Genomic DNA, 18,051 nt, shown 5'->3' with positions numbered 1-18,051 from the left:
ACAAAAAAGAAAATTGGGAAAAAAAAGTGAAAACAAGAAAAAACAAACAAACATAAAAATCTGCAAACAGGAGCCGAACTGCGAGTATGCGAGGAGTCCACTGTATTACAAAAAGCTCCTGTTCTACCCTTTGGGTGCTATACACCAAAGGAAAGGTGCCTGAAAGTAGTACCCTTTTGACAATTACATTACAAAAGACTATCACACTGGGCTGAAAGCAGGGCTTGTGTTTTCCACCTTTCAGCATCTTTTTTGTCTGCCAGGTTGTTTTGTTTTGCGATTACATACTGTGCATCCTCATTGCATTTGTATGAATATATGTGTGTACATGCGTGCCTGCGCACGTGTGTTTATGTGTTTGTGTGTGTGTGTGTGCTAAACAACAATGAAAATCAGACAGAGTGACATGAAGGGGGAGAAAATGTCAGCGAACAATAAAGCAGCTGGTGTTAGATCCTGTGGGCTCCTGAATATGTGTGTATCTGGGTGCAAGTGACAGTGCACATGTACAAGATGACTCTCTTTATAGGCTTATAGTTTGTGTGTGTGTGTATCTGTGTGTGTGTGTGTGTGTGTGTGAGTGTGTATCCTAGCTCATATATGCCATGTCACTGCATGTTTGTAGACAGTGTAGTGATGTGCCTTGGGGCCAGTCTGCACAATGTCCACTGACTTCACCATTCCCACTACACCACCCCCCACTGCCCTCCTGGCTAAGTGTGACAGCTCCTTCGCTTGCATCACCTTCTCACATGGACATATTTGCGGCAACAGTTGTGGGAAAGGAAGATTTTTAGTATCAGTGTTCTCGGATCTAATATATGGAGAGACACCAGTGGCATGACCTGTTAAAAAAGTAAATTTTTTACTGTAATGTAGGGGATGCACTGCTGCCACTTTTTTTTTCAGCCCGAGTATGAGTTTAAGCACATACACAAGTACTCAGCAACACCGCTGCAACTCACAGGCTGGCGGCTTCCATCGCCGCCAGAGTTTAGAATTTGTAGAGCATAATTTGCAGTCGGCTAACAAAGTGTTGTCATCCATGCTTACCTTAAAGTATCAGTGTTGTAGAATAGGAAAAATTTTTTAGTCCGAGTACGAGTACAGACGTACACAATTGGTACCGATACCTGAACATCCCTCTGCAACGTATTACTTACAGTATTGCTCTAACACAGTAATGTCAGACCCAATTTTTTATATTTTGATAATACTATCCATGGTACAATCCCAGACGTGTTATACCATGCATTTTAAACTTAGTTGACCTAATGTCTAGCCTATTGGTGACCCATTAAAGTGTCCTAATTGGCCAGACGGGGGCCTTCAAAATACAAATTTGACGTGACCCACCGATGACGTTGAGGTGACCCGTCACCTCTTTGGAGCCGAAGCTGTTGGTGACCTCGCAGATGTAGTTGCCGCTGTCTTCCAGCCTCAAGTCAGAAATCGTGAGGCCCGTGATGCGGCGCGTCCAGCGGGAGTCTGCCGGCAGCGGCCGCCCATCCTTTAACCACCTGATGGTAGGGTTTGGGTAGCCTGATGCGATGCAGGGCAGCTCCACACTATTCCCTACCTTCACCTCACCGGATTGGAAACTGTCAAGTACTGACGGGGTGGACTCCGTAGGGTCTGAAGGGGTGAAGCGGGAAGACAAATAAATACAAGGTACAGTACTCACTTCTTGATTTGAACAAAATGTGCCTGTTGAAGAGGTTGCATACCCATAACAGAGAGCCTGGCTCCATTGCTCTGCCGAGTCTCGCCACTGTACTTGTGCTTTGTGATACAGCGATAGGTGGACAGAGCGTCTTCCTTCTGTACCTCTGAGATATACAGAGCCCCAAATGAGGTCAAGAAGAAACGGTTACCTGTGGTAGACAGGAGAAAGGAGAGGAGGATACATTAGTTGTAATCAGATAAAGATTTTTCATTTATTCATTTTCCACAGCTTAATCTGTTCAGGGACCTCAGAGTTTTTTTTTTCCAATAAGCACACACTATTAGCCTAGGCCAGGCACAAAGGCATTGTATGGGGGAAAAGACTTATGGTAAAAGAGACTGACTGACAGGTGCCCAAGGCAATAGTATTTTCAAGTGGTGGGGCCCAAAGTGTTTTTTTTTTGTTTTTTTTCAAGGTGCCCCAAATCCCTGACAGCACCCCTGGCCAGGCAAAAAAATAAATAAATCATACTATTTTAATCATGTGGCCACAGCTGCTCATACACTATATTGTATAATAGACAATAGTATCCAGACAGACTTCTAAATAAATGGCAAAGCACGTTTATTTGTAGAGCATAATTCATTTTGTCCTTCAGGATGGCGCCTAACCGTGTGGTCGCCTCGGTTACATGCTCTCTAGTATTGTCTATGTTTTTGTGTTTTTCGTTCGTCTTTGGAGACATTACACGACTCGCTTAGACAAGGGGAATTTGCTAAACATTAGGGAGTCTATCCCAGACTTTCTTTCACCAACTTTCACTACTCTGCTCAACCTTTTCTCTGAGTCACTCACCGGTCTACGGCGCATGGAGGCGAAGGCGACGCCACAGAGGGAAGCGAGCAGGAGTGCAGGTCAAGCTCCGTCGATCCACCTCGCAAATCTACGCTCCCTACCCAACAAAATGCACGAGCTTCATCTTCTCAGAAAGACCAGTAAGGACTTTGCATGATCCGCCCCCCTGTGCTTCACGGAGGCATGGCTTTGGGAATCCGTCCCTGATAGGGCCATAATACTTCCAGGCTTCCAATTACACCGGGCAGACTGCGTCACGGAGTTATCGGGAAAAACAAAAGGCGGCGGGATATGCTTCTATATCAACGGAAAATGGTGTACCGACATCATAGAGCTTAAGACACACTGCAGCCCGGACTTGGAGTCGCTGTTTTTGAACTGTAAGTATTCTACTCGCTGCGCAAGTTCGCTTCATTTATACTTGCGGGTGTCTACATTCCTCTTAAAGCGAACACAAATGCTGCACTGCTAATGCTCACTGAACAAGTAAATGAACTTGAAAAAAAGCACCCAGATTCACCCCTCATTATTTGTGGGGACTTTACCAAAACTAAACTCAACTACAAACTCCGTAAAAACAAGCAGTGCATTGACCACTGCTATACTACGCTAAATGATGGACACCGTGCTATCTCCCGTGCAGCTCTGGGCTCGTCTGATAACTGCTTAATTCACTTAATGCCAACATACAGGAACAAACTTAAATGTGCAAAGCTTGTGGTGAAAACAGTAAAGAAGTGGACCTATGAAGCAAAGTAATAACTTCAAGACCGTTTAGACTGCACAGATTGGAGTGTCTTTGAAACTTCAACTGGCAGCCTGGATGAATATACAGACTGAATCACATCCTATATCAGTTTCATTGAGGATGTGTGTGTACCAACTTAGACATTTCACATGTTCAATAACAATAAGCTGTGGTTCACTGCCAAACTTAAGCAACTTCGCCGGGCTAAAGAGGACGCCTATCGTAGTGGTCCACGATTCTCATTTATCAATGAAATTAAAAGCAAGGAGTTCAGATAAAATTTCAGTTGTCATATGCACAGCTAAATAGAACTGTTTTCAGCTTGGATTTGAATATTGTCAAAATTGAAACCTGTCTTCTGTAAGACTGTTCCAAATATTATCTGCATAAAACTCAAATGAAGCCTCACTGTGTTTAGTCCTGACTCTGGTCATCATAGATAGAGCCCTGTATAATTGCGCTGGAAACCAGCTGACAAAATAAATTAACAGTGCAAAGAGGAATTATGCAGAAAAGTTAGAAAAACAGTTTACCGCTACCGACAGTCTGGCGGGGATTACAATCGCTAACCAATGACAAGCGCCCCCCCCCCCCCCCCACCCGCCCAAGCAGAGAAAAATAATGAACTAGCTGACGAATTCTACTGCAGATTTTAAAACATTTTCACACCACACACCCACCCAGCCGCACCACCGACAACCACCATCACGTGTGATTTTACCTCCTGCGTTGACCATCCACGAAGAGGATGCGAGACGTATCTTCAAACAACAAAAGATCAACAAAGCAGCGGGCCCACACCTTGTGTCCCCATTCCAGCTCAAAGTCTGCACGGACCAGCTCGCTCCAGTCTTCACACAGATCTTCAATAGATCCTTGGAACTGTGCGAGTTACCATCCTGTTTTAAACGCTCCACCATCATCATCCCAAGAAACCTGCAATCTCGGGTCTGAATGACAACAGGCCTGTCGCCCTGACATCTGTTGTCATGAAGTCCTTTGAACACCTCGTGCTGGACCACCTCAAGAGCGTCACAGGTCCCCTGCTGGACCCCCTGCAGTTTGCCTACCAAGCAAACAGGTCTGTGGACGACGCAGTCAACATGGGACTGCACTTCATCCTAGAACACCTCGACGGTGCGGGGGCCTATGCGAGGATCCTGTTCGTGGAATTAAGCTCTGCGTTCAACACCATCATCCCCGAACTCCTCTCTTCCAAGCTTCTCCAGCTCAGCGTCTCATCTGCCATATTCCAGTGGATTTACAGCTTCCTGACGGGCAGGACACAGCAGGTGAGGCTGGGGGACACCACCTCATCTACACGCATCACCAGCACCGGGGCGCCCCAAGGATGTCTCCTCTCTCTACATGAACAACTGCAACTCAACACACCCGGCTGTCAAATTCCTCAAGTTTGCAGACGACACCACAGTCATCGGCCTCATCAAAGACAGTGACGAGTCTGCGTATCGACAGCAAGTGGAGCGGCTGGAGCTGTGGTGCGGCCAACACAACCTGGAGCTGAACACGCTCGAGAATGTAGAAATGATCGTGGACTTCAGGAGGCATTCTTCACCACAGCTGCCCCTCACGCTGTCCAACTGCCCTGTGTCAACCGTCGAGACCTTGAAGTTGCTGGGAATTACAGTCTCTCAGGACCTGAAGTGGGAGACCAACATCAACTTCATCCTCAAAAAGGCCCAGCAGAGGATGTACTTCCTGCGGCTTCTGAGGACGCACGGCCTGCCACAGGAGCTGCTGAGACAGTTTGACGCAGCAGTCATCGAATCAGTCCTGTGTTAATCCATCACAGTCTGGTTTGGCGCTGCCACAAAAAAGGACAATCTCCGACTGCAACGGACAATCAAAACTGCTGAAAAAAATATTGGCACACCCCTACTACCTTTGAGGACTTGCATGCTGCCAGAACTAAGACAAGCGCATGCAGAATCCTCTTGGACCCTTCACATCCTGGTCACCACCTTTTCCAGCTCCTTCCCTCACGTAGGCGCTATCGAACAATGCAAACTAAAACTAGCAGACATTCCAATAGCTTCTGCCCTCTTGGCTTCTTCTTAAACAGTTAACTTACAACGCCATTGTAACATCCTACCAATTTTGTCTTGAGATTGTTGTCACATCTCTGTTGGGCCAATTATACATTATTTGTGCACTCACTGTTGTAGTCTCATCACGCTGCACTATTTTCATATCTGTTGTTGATCAATACTGGCCTCTCATGTGCTTGAGAAGTCTCTGCGCCATGTGCACAATGGTCACTGTACGAGACCATTGCTCTATTAGTCATTTCAAACTGCTCTAAATTGCCAGATGACTCTGCATCATTTGCACAATTGTCAAAAAAGACAAAAAAACATTACTGGTAACCTTTCATTGTTCAGTGACTCTGTAGTGTGCTTTTATGTTTTCATGTCTCACAAGTATTTGCTGTCTGTTGTCGTACAAGAGCAGCTCCAACTACTGGAGACAAATTCCTTGTGTGCTTTTGACATACTATGCAAATAAAGATGATTCTTATTCTTATTCTGATTCGGACAAGGCAAATTAAAGTGCTTTGCAGTAACAACAAAATAAAGCAAAATAAAATCATTACCATCCATCCATTTTCAACACCGCTTATCCTGGTTAGGGTCACAGGGTGCTGGAGCCTATCCCAGCCAACTTCGGGCAAAAGGCAGACTACACCCTGAACTGGTCGCCAGTCAGTCGCAGGGCACATATAGACATGGACAACCATTTGTACTCACATTCACACCGTCACTGAGTGGGAGCTGATCCCACGCTGCCCGCCCCAAAGTCAGGCGAGTGCACCACTACACCATCAGTGACTTAAAATCATTAGATATGACATAAAAAATTCTCATTAATCAATTAAATTAAAAGCAAGGAGTGCAGATAAAATACTTTTCAGTTGTCACATGCACAGCTAAATAGAACTGTTTTCAGCTTGGATTTGAATATTGTCAAATTTGAAACCCGTCTTCTGGAAGACTGTTCCAAATATTATCTGCATAAAACTCAGATGAAGCCTCACTGTGTTTAGTCCTGACTCTTTGTCACCAGCAGAAGACCTCAGAGTCCGATACAGTACGTATCACTCTATACATATGAGATGTACTTTGGTGCTACACCATGAATTGTACACAAAGCAGAGCTGTTTTGTTATATTGATCTGTTTGATCCAGTGAAAGAGTGACTCTACAGGCCCATGTTCATCTGCCTTTAATATGATGTAGATCTACACGTCATCTGCATAGTTGTGGCAGGACACTTTATAGCTCTGTATTTGTTGGCCTAATGGAAAGATGTACAGCATGAACAATAGAGGGTCCAAGGACTGACCCCTGTGGAACCCCCACAGGGCATAGCCATTTGGTCACAGACCAAATGGCTGAGACACAATTTCAACAAAATAAAAAAAATAATCAGGAGTTGGAAAAGACCCGTTACCCTGAATTTTATTCCTAAAACGATGTCCCAGTGAACAAATAAGGTGCAAGCATATTTGGATGAGATTTGTGTTGAAGAACTTAAGTCCTTGACCTCAATTCCATCAAACAGCCTTTGGATAAAATAGGAAAGTAATTTTGAGACAGCGGGCCCTCTCTCATGCCCAATAACAGTAATCTAAGACCTAAAAAATGTTTCTCAGGATTAATGGACAAAACCAACACACACAACAATCATGTCAACGTTGTCCCAGAATAGTGGAAGCCAAGCCAAAACGGTACCAGACTCCAGATTTTCTTGTGTCATGGCCAAGTTGCCCAATACTTACAGGTATATTATAGTTAGTTAATATAGTATATATTATATACTAGTTAGTATAGTATGAAGGTAATTTGATATTATAAACATTCCTTATGGAAGCAGAGAAAATGATGTCAAACTGATGAATTTTTTTTAAAAATGCAGATAACAGACAGATTTGAGGTAATGGGAGCGCTCACATGGGAGTGGCATCGCCATGGTTGTATGACTCATGAATGAACATCCTCACTATGGCAACAGTCAAGCGACCCACCACCATTCACTCTCAACCAGATTCACCAATTAAGTTGCATTACGTTTATTATTATAATTTTTCAATTAAAAAAACAAAACAAATTCTCTCAAGGAAAAACAAGTCTATTTATTGCAAGTAAGCATATGAAGGATACAGAACTTGCGGTTCTTGCGGTATTTTTGCTGTGTCCTTTTTAAGACTCAGAAAACTTTTGAGAAATACAGATTTCAAATGGAATAAAAAAAAAATAAAAAAAAATCATGTAAAAGAGTCGACCACAGCACTCGGCTAAACACATGAGAGCTTTTAACATGTCCCATCCATCCAGAGAGATCTGCACCACAAAGAAGAAAAAGAGACCAGGGAAGTCGCTGTAGGTGTTAATAATTGATGTGTGTGTGTGTGTGTGTGTGCGTGCGTGCGTGCGTGCGTGCGTGTGTGTTTGTGTGTGTGTGAGACAGTAACTGCAGAATAGTGTCATTATCATTCCAGATCTAGCTGTGATTCATCTACTTGCCACTAAAAACTGTGTGCGCGTGTTTGTGTGTCTATGTGTGTGTGTGCGCGGGTGCATGCATGTGCGTGTGTGCATGCATGTGTGTGTGTGTGTGTGTGTGTGTGTGTGTGAAATGGAAGAGGAGGGGAAGAGAGATTGACGGGGGGAAAAGATGAGGAGAGTGAATTTCAGTGTTTGATTCTTTACGCTTGCCTGACTGCTTTTGTATTCCATCCAACCCCAAAGGGTTATTTTAGATAGTGCACACTTCAGGCTTTCTTGTAAATTGCACATTGTTTAGTTACGCCGATGTGACCGCAAAGTGCGTGAGTGTGTGTATGTGTATACATGGTGATTGTTGTTTGCTTTGCATGTTCCCATTTCTCTGTACAAGGCTGACAAGAGAAGACTCTGGTAGAACACAGGTGGACTGACTGATACAGTGTTATTAGATATACAGTGTTATTGATTTAGCGCAAACACACACACGTATGTTTCTATGTGACTGGTGTACAGAGTGCTAAAAGGACGTTAACTGTAAATTCCAAGCCTGCCCTTTTATTCCAACCTGGGTATTAAGCCTTACAGGATAATGTGTGAGTGGAACACTGTATAACACACTGCTACACCCTGTCACAACATGCCTGCTGAGAGAAAGACAGGCCGTGAGGGCGCCGGAAGGAGGGGAGTAGTAGAAAATTCAAAGATGGTGACGAATGGGAAATGAGAGCGAGCGAGAGAAAGAGAAAGCAATAGGGGACAGATTAATGAGGACGAGCTTTTCATTGTTCGAGGAAACATAGTTTCACCTAAACTGTCTGCGTCTGTTCACACTTGCACTCTTCATACACTCTTTTTTAACTTGTAATTTGTGCTAATCTCAATAGTCCACCTTTTTGGTCATTATTCAAATAATGGTGGGTGATGTTTTCGTATGAGGGTATATGTCATAGTGTGCAAAGCTTGTGTGTGTATATGATTTGTCCGTTACACAACAAGAATCGCAGTTGATAACAAATGATCAGCTCAACTGAAATCTGATCATGTATAAAGTAGTATTGAAAATAAATAAAAACAACTGCAAATACATTACAAATGATAGAGGAATAATGTATTATGAGGAAAAAAATAGTGTCATGAAATTAGTGAATGTCAAGATTCCTAGACAAACAATCATTATTATCGTTGTAAAGTCAGAATTGTAAATCCTGCTCTAGTATTGGCTCTCACTGGTGTACCTATTTGTTGTGGCCTGTTGTGACTCTACCAGCAGTATTAATTGATGGCCATCCAACTCTGTGGACCTAATATTTGACATTCTCCTCCCATGCACTGGAGGAGGTGACCCTACAGGTAAGAAGGGCAGCAGATGGAGATTGATGAAGGGAGTGAGAGGGGAGATAAAGAGCAACATGCCGCCAGAGAGACTAAGTGAGAGTGAGCCACGGGCCTGAGAGAGGCAAACGGGCAAAAGCCATTCGTCCACGTCTTGGTCTCGTCTTCCAGTGCAAACATCTCCTCGTGGAGAAGTGATCAATTCTAGTCTGCCGACGCCTCCAGGACGGTTGTTGTTGTTGAGTTCATCTTTGTAAGGCTATGCATCACAGTCTGCTTTCCCTAAAGTTCCCAATGAGAGATAGAGCAACCATTTTTTTTTTAAAATATAGGTGAGGGGAGACGGATAGGACGGATTGGGGGAAAATGGGAGCTGCTAAATATAGATTACTCTATTTGCCATTTTCAAAGATTTGCTGCCAAGACAAGGGAGAGACATGAGGAGGAGGAAGTAGAAAATGTTGACGTTAATGAAAGGATACAACGAATATTGCTAGCACACAGGCTCCGGCCAAAGAAATTGAGAGGTAAAATGTATTTATTTTCAGATACAAACTAGTCGAGGGACAAAAGACCAAAATAGATGAAACGGTGCGTGCAGGCAAGCGAGAAAAAAAGGGAGAGGAAATGGCGTAAGTTGGTGAGGGTGGGGGGTGTTGCCGGTCCTGCCATGCAAATGAGGGCGGCGCCGCAGCAATGCTAACGAATAGTAATTCACACTGTTGGACTCATCACTTATTAATGCTCTAAGGCCCCCAAACCCCTCCCTTCCTTCCGACTCCCTGATTTTTTTCCCTCTGCATCTCTTCTACCCATTCCCCTGCTTTCGTCAGGATCTCTCGATTTTTTTGGTCCGCTCGCTGTTGCTAGGGCCCATGCGCTCGCATGACAACAGCTGGGCAGGGGGCGCTGCAGTGGCATGGCGCTACGTGTGCCAGTGTATGTTTCATGTGCTTGGTGACAGAGTGTGCGACAGAGTACCCTTCGTTAGAGGTACAAACATAATCAGTCGTCTAAATAATGGCGACGGGCATCCAAGGGAGAGAAACTGCTGAATTGCTCCATAATTGACTACCAGGCCTGGATTAGCGGACATAATGGGGGTTTAGAGCATCTTTTCTGCTTTGGCTAGTAATAAAAACATTTGCGTGTCAAGTTTTAAATTTTCACCAAGGACCACCAGCTTAGGACACAAATGCACACGAACAAGCATACAGTGTCTGTCTCCTGATTTCTCACTACACAATCTTACACCCACTGTCTGGCAATCCACATTTGCAGAGTACACAAACAAATTGTCAGGGTGTGCGTTGCAGTGCAAATCTTGCACTCGGCAGGATGGCGCAACGATAAGCAGACAGTGGAGAAACTCCTACACGGTCCTTATTTATTCTCCCTCACATTTGACATCTTATTGTGGATTTTTTTTCCTCTTTTACACCTTTCGGCTTTCTGCTCAATATAACAGTGGCTTGGAACTATAACATAACTCAACAGATTTATGGTAAATGCGAATGGGTAGATTGTGTGAGTTTACTCAGCTGACAGCGAGCATGTGTTTATACAAAAGTGCAAAAGATAGCACATCTTTATATTGGAAATATTACAGCTGTGTTTACCGTCGCTGGACTGACTGTCACTAAATTGCATTCATGTTGACATGCTCAACTACCACCACAAATATGTAGATACTTCATTGAGCAAATAATCATTAACTTAGAATTTTATGGCTGCAACACGTTCCAAAAAACCTGGGACAGGTGGCAAAAAAGAGTTGAGGAATGCTCATCAAACACCTCTTTGGAACATCCCACAGGTGAACAGGCTAATTGGGAACAGGTGGGTGCCATGGTTGGGTATAAAAGGAGCATCCCTGAATTGCTCAGTCATTCACAAGCAAAGATGGGGCGAAGTTCACCTCTTTGTGAACAAGTGCATGAGAAAATAGTCGAACAGTTTAAGGACAATGTTCCTCAACGTACAATTGCAAGGAATTTAGGGATTTCATCATCTACGGTCCATAATATCATCAAAAGGTTCAGATAATCTGGAGAAATCACTGCTTGGAAGCGACAAGGCCGAAAACCAACATTGAATCAAGAGAACTGGTACCAGAGCCCAAGCTGTGCGTGGAGGCGAACCCGACTATATCTAGTCTGAACTTCTCAACCTCACACACCAGCTCGGGCTCCTTCCCTGCTAGAGAGGTGACATTCCACGTACCTAGAGCCTGCTTCTGGAGCCAGGGATAGGATTGCCAAGGCCCCTGCCTTTGGCCACCACCCAGCTCACACTGCACCCGACCCCTATAGACCCTCACACAGGTGATGAGCTCATGGGTGAGCTCATGGGAAGGGGGACCCACGTTACCCTTTCGGGCTGTGCCCGGCCGGGCCCCATGGGTGCAGGCCCGGCCACCAGGCGCTCGCCTTCAAGCCCCACCTCCAGGCCTGGCTCCGGAGGGGGGCCCCGGTGACCTGCGTCCGGGCAAGGGAAACCTAGATCCTTTTAATGTATTCTTCATTGGGGTTTTGGTAGCCATGCTTTGTCTGGTTGCCATGGGTGACCCTACCAGGGGCGTGAAGCCCCAGGCAACTTAGCTCCTAGGACACACAAACCCCTCCACCACAATAAGGTGACGAATAAAAGGAGAGGTATATATATATTATATATATATATATATATATATATATATATATATATATAATATATATAAGGGTATTGATGTCATCGCAGCACTCGGAAAAGTAAAACAAATTATGTTAAGTCATAATTATGGGATATAATGTCAGAATAATGAGGAACTATACTGAGATATTAAGTCATAATTCCAAAACACCAAATCAAGATTATGAGAGACTATGTCATAATAATGAGTTGCAAAATCCTAATTATGAGATACTAAGTCACAATTACAACATACCAAGTCATTATTACAAGATGCTATCTCATGAATATGACTTAAGTCAACCACCAATTACAAAGCTTGGGCTTTAATGTTGTGAATTTTCTATTCCATTCCATTCCATTGTTTTTGTCCTGGTACCAAACCATTCTAAAAGGGTTATTTTTTGAAAATAATTTCTTATCAGTTAGCGTTTATTCCAAACATTAACTGCTCAGCTTCCACAGATACAGTACAACAGATTTTTTATTCCCTTACAGATAATATGAAAATAAATGCGTCCTCATGGAAAAATGTCCCTTTTGTCGAAACACGTATGTACTTCTAAACACTCTTTAACAAATACAAATGTAAATCGTTCCAACAATTTAACATCAAATAAGGAGTTGTCAAACTGCATGACTGTGCTGGTGGTCCAATTGCCTGTTTGCCGACAACCTCTCCAGTTCTTTTCTCAAGTAGAGTTGTACAGGTGAGACATGTAAACAACAAAAGTTCCTTTCTTGTCAAACAGAAAACAACATAAAATTATTCCAATCATGCTGTCTGTCTATAAGAGGGAATTAAAGTCGCTGGTAGGTTTTTTGAAAACCAGTCGCTACAGGGGTAAGAAAAGTTGCTAAATAGATTAACACAATTGCTAAGTTGGCAACACTGACTGTGTGTTAGTAAATGAGCATTTCTCTATTGTCAGCCATGTTGTTAGAGTAAGCAGTGCAGATCAGTGGATGAAAAGTCGAAAACTCCATCTTGACAAATAAAATTGATAGTCTCGATTAATGGCCAACCTGTGCAGTTTTTATGGTTAAGGTTTTATTATGCTGACAGTGTGAGCTTGAAACAAATTAAATCACTTATTTCCGATGAGAAAAAAAACTCTGAAGTTAACCTGCATCACAAAACTGAATATGTTTGATTTTGGAGGTTTCCACTCTACTTAAATAACATAGAAACTGAAAATATTTGGTTGTGAGCTGTGCTTTCTCCTGCTTCGCTCCTTCCCGCCATTAATTTACTTGCTAATTACCAAGGGTCCATTATGGCTGATTTCAAAGAGGCACTTGGAAGGCCTAAAAGCTATTTCATTTGTGCTGTTCATACCCCCAAGCCCCCACCCTCCCCCTTGCATAAATGTGCTTGCACGCATGTACCCACCCACCCACCCACACACCACACACACACACACACACACACACACACACACACACACACACACACACACACACACACTTTATGAAACATGACTAGTGCAACAGTGGGTTCATTCAGGCCCAACATGTAATTAACACCTTCACCCTGTGTGCACGTGCGTGTGCGCGCATGCGTGTGAATCCAGCTGATATATAAAAAAAAGATTAGAATAAAAGGTGGATTATAATAAAATACACCCCTCCCCCTACTGTAGACCCCCTCTGCCGTCTCCCCTCAACCAACCCCCATATTAACAACCAGTTATAAGGGCAGATGAACAGAGCTGCTGTAATTCCCCCTCGTGTCAAATCAATAGCGGTGCCTTCCTTGCAATCCCCTCCGACCTTCCCTCCGCTGCTATCATTTCCTTATTTTGCTCTCATCTGTTCTGTTGTAGGGGTGTGAAGGAGCGGCGTGTGTTTGACAAAGGGAAATTGACACCTCGCGACAACAAACTTGAACCCTCCTCCTCCTCCTTCTCCTCCCTCGCTCTGGTATGAAATGAACATTTGCTCCTATCTCCCTTCTATTCACATTCAAAACAGTCTATAAAAGACGAGCGGTGCTGGGAACAAGTCAGCTGCAGAAAGAGCCACATGGACAATAATATTACTGCTACTTTTTTACACTCTATGGCGGACAAAGGCCTGTGTGAGGATTCGGAAGAGGTTATGTCCAAATAACAGAAGAAGGTTAATAAAGAAGTTGTGTGAATTGAACAAAAGAGACATACACGGTAATACACGCAACTCTTTCTCCTTTCCTCTCTTGGTTGGAATGTTTTTCAGGTGCAGCATGATCTGAGGTAAGCAGAGGCCTAATGTTCTCATTAAAAAGGCATGTTTCACTGTCAAATGCCAGCTGCCCACCCCCGCCAAGCACACCCATGGCCCCTGTTCTAATACACGAGTTCCCTCGAACCTCCACCTCTCCTCCGAGGGCTGGCGTTTCCTTCCTCTCCACACTATTTTTAAACCTTGAAATCCTTTCAACCTAATCAAAAACGAGAGAGGAAGCAGGAAAACAAACACAAGTAAAACACAATCATGCCCGGATTGCTGATTGATTTGTTTGGATTCCAAAACCAGCTTGCTTTTGGAAATAATGGCTGCAGAAATGTTGTCCAGGAATATTGTTCTTCCACATATCTTGACCGATTCCATTGTCAAATTGTCCAGGAGAGCTACGCTTTCCATATTCCGGTTGCAACAGTATTTGCAACAGGTTACATCAGTATTTAACTCTTAATATGTTAGCATTTATCAATTGTCATTACAAGTAGTACCAGTAAGATGTAAAAACCTTATTCATTGTACCTGGCACTTTTATTACACAGGATACTATCTTGCTATACAGTATGTTAGCATAGCAACTGTAAGCATGTTAGCATTTTAATAAATTCTCTTTAGAAATAGCATTTCTAATACAGGGCAAGATGTAAAACCCTAATCAATCTACCGTAGTGCTTTCACCACTTGGGTTGCAATCATGCTACATGTTAGCATTCAACTCCAAGCACGTTAGCATTCAATCAATCTAAATAAATATAGTAGCTGATGAAAGGGCAAAATGTAAAACACCTTAGGAGTCTGCCTTAGTGATTTTTGCACTCAAGTTGCTTTCTTGTTATATCGTTACTCTAATACAACCCCCATTCCAATGAAGTTGGGACATTGTGTTAAACATAAATAAAAAACAGTAAACCGGAGTGCCCGGAGAAAACCCACGTTGGACGTTGTGTTACACATAAATAAAAACAGAATACAATGATTTGCATATCATGTTCAACCTATATTTAATTGAATACACTACAAAGACAAGATATTTAATGTTCAAACTGATAAACTTGACTCTTTTTAGCAAATAATCATTAACTTAGAATTTTATGGCTGCAACACGTTCCAAAAAAGATGGGACAGGGTCATGTTTACCACTGTGCTACATCACCTTTTCTTTTAACAACATTCAATAAACATTTGGGAACTGAGGAGACTAACTGTTGAAGCTTTGTAGGTGTAATTCTTTCCCATTCTTGCTTGATGTGCAGCTTCAGGTGTTCAACAGTCCGGGGTCTCCGTTGTCGTATTTTACGTTTCATAATGCGCATTCATAACTAACACAGCCCCATACCATCACAGATGCTGGCTTTTGAACATTGCCTCCATAACAGTCCGGATGGTTCTTTTCCTCTTTGGCCCGGAGGACACGACGTTTGGAACATTCCACAGGTGAACAGGCTAATTGGGAACAGGTGGGTGCCGTGATTGGGTATAAAAGGAGCTTCTGGGGGAGGGCTGTGTTAGTGCCAATGGCATAGGTAACTTACACATCTGGGAAGACACCATTAATGCTGAAAGGTACATTCAGGTTTTGGAGAAACATATGCTGCCATCCAAGCAACATCTTTTTCATGGAGGCCCCTGCTTATTTCATCAAGACAATGCCAAACCACATTCTGCATGTGTTACAACAGCGTGGGTTCGTAGTAAAAGAGTGCGGGTACTAGACTGGCCTGCCTGCAGTCCAGACCAGTCTCCCATTGAAAATGTGTGGCGCATTATGAAGCGTAAAATACGACAACGGAGACCCCGGACTGTTGAACAGCTGAAGCTGTACATCAAGCAAGAATGGGAAAGAATTCCACCTACAAAGCTTCAACAATTAGTGTCCTCAGTTCCCAAACGTTTATTGAATGTTGTTGAAAGAAAAAGTGATGTAACACAGCCATAAAATTTTAAGTTAATGATTATTTGCTAAAAAAAATAAAGTTGATCAGTTTGAACATTAAATATCTTGCCTTTGTAGTGTATTCAATTAAATATAGGTTCAACATGATTTGCAAATCATTTTATTCAGTTTTTATTTTATTTACGTCCCAACTTCATTGGAATTGGGGTTGTAGCATATTTGCCTACGTCATTTTTTTATGTTTTCGGAAAACATGTCAAAACAACTAATTCAACAAACGTAAAGAAAACCAAAATTTTAGCAAGCACATTGGTATTTTTCTATTGATATTGGGACAGTAAATGACATAGGTAATTATACAATTAGGCTAGAGATAAAGTCACATACCATGGCTTACATAACTACAGTATTTAATACACATAGGACAGTTTAACATTGTTAACTGTCATACAAGCTAACTGCCCTTCAATAAATTGTGTTCTCAATCTGAACTTTAAGTGATGGACGTGGCGAAGTGGAGAAAGTGATAACTGCTTGAAGATTTGTCCTCACCCTTTAATGACATTTCACTTTTGAAAAGAGATTACTGTTTTGTGTTTGCCAGTCTCTTCACACTAATAATTAATGTAGCATTACCCTAGTGATTTCCATTCTATTTATCTACTATTATGATTGTTGACTTAGCCGTAGGCACGGTGGCCGACTGGTGAGAACGTCAGCCTCACAGTTCTGAGGAACAGGGTTCAATCCCCGGCCTCGCCTGTGTGGAGTTTGCAGGTTCTCCCCGTGCCTGTGTGGGTTTTCTCCGGGCACTCCGGTTTCCTCCCACATCCCAAAAACATGCATTAATTGGAGACTCTAAATTGCTCGTAGGTGTGACTGTGAGTGCGAATGGTTGTTTGTTTGTATGTGCCCTGCGATTGGCTGGCAACCAGTTCAGGGCGTACCCCGCCTCCTGCCCGATGACAGCTGGGATAGGCTCCAGCACGCCCGCGACCCTAGTGAGGAGAAGCGGCTCAGAAAATGGATGGATGGATGGATGGATGGACTTAGCCGTACTGTACTGAGCAGCCAGGACAGGAATGTGTAGCACTTCCATTACTACACTACTGCTATATCAAAACAATTTGTTTGTCTTGACATTCTTTTTACATTCGCTACCACTGGTACTCTATTGTAGTGGCAACATAAAAAAGCTTTGTACGTAAATTAAATATCTGAATTTCTGTGTGACTTTAGAGGTGTTCTCAATGTTCTTATTTATTTATTTCTATTTGTCAGCAAGAAAAATCTGGTCATCTGTTTTGATTTTGAGTCTCCCTCTATGTATACTAGTTAAAAGTGTCGGCTACATACAGTAAGTGACCTTAATTGGGAGGTACATAAATATTGAAAACTGGGATGGCTTTAGTTGACTATTTTGCATGGCACGGAAAATGTGCTGAAAGTACAAGAGCAGCAAGGGTGACAAAAAACCCTAATCCTCTGTGCTTTCTATCCTCTTTTCTTAAGACGGTCAGTGTGTATTGTATCTTTTTTAAATCCCACAAACACACCACCCCAAAAATGTCCCTTCTCCCTCGATACAAACACAAATATATTTTTGAGACTTGTCAACATGCAGCTTATTGTGTCGCTTTTGCCTTTAATTATTTAGCCTAATATATTATAGATATAGACATGTTCGCCAGTCATGAGAAGGCTAACGGGACATAGCTAATGGATGACAAATGCTGCTTACAGAGTGACCTTAATTCAGCTGTGGGGGGAAAAAAGATAAGAAAAAAAAACAGCAACAACAAATTCACACACAAGTCTGTTTTTGTGCATTTGTCATTCATTATGTAGAGGAAGGCATGGTACTCGGGGAAACTCTTCAAGAAGCAGAACTTCTACAGCTATTGTAATTAAAACCATCATCCAGTTGAAAATTCATGCATAAGCATTATGCTGATATCTTGATATATTTTCCAACATCATATATAAGGTTTTCCAGCACCTTTACGCTGTGATATATTATACATTTCAAAGAATATTTCCATCCATCCATTTTCTATAGCGTCTGGCCGTATTAGGGTCACGGGCTGGTCCAGCTGACTTTCAGCAAGAGGCTGGGTACACCCTGCACTGTTTCAAGTAA

At 42.8% G+C, this 18,051-nt stretch overlaps 1 protein-coding gene across 3 annotated transcripts in view; it reads right to left on the bottom strand.

Moving 5' to 3' along the window:
• The window catches only part of dscaml1 (Down syndrome cell adhesion molecule like 1), a 141,846-nt gene that overhangs the window by 55,181 nt on the left and 68,614 nt on the right, over window positions 1–18,051 (bottom strand). For all 3 annotated transcript variants that reach the window (XM_061682125.1, XM_061682126.1, XM_061682127.1), the window contains exons 4-5: window positions 1,728–1,874; window positions 1,357–1,635 (exon numbers count right to left, since the gene is read on the bottom strand). In XM_061682125.1, the coding sequence (XP_061538109.1) occupies window positions 1,357–1,635; window positions 1,728–1,874 (426 nt within the window). The remainder of the gene's footprint in view (window positions 1–1,356; window positions 1,636–1,727; window positions 1,875–18,051) is intronic.

This window comes from Phycodurus eques, chromosome 7, assembly GCF_024500275.1.
Source record: "Phycodurus eques isolate BA_2022a chromosome 7, UOR_Pequ_1.1, whole genome shotgun sequence".
NCBI lineage: Eukaryota > Metazoa > Chordata > Actinopteri > Syngnathiformes > Syngnathidae > Phycodurus > Phycodurus eques.
The sequence above is the reverse complement of the archived record's forward strand: the minus strand, read 5'-3'. Positions and strand labels throughout refer to the sequence as shown.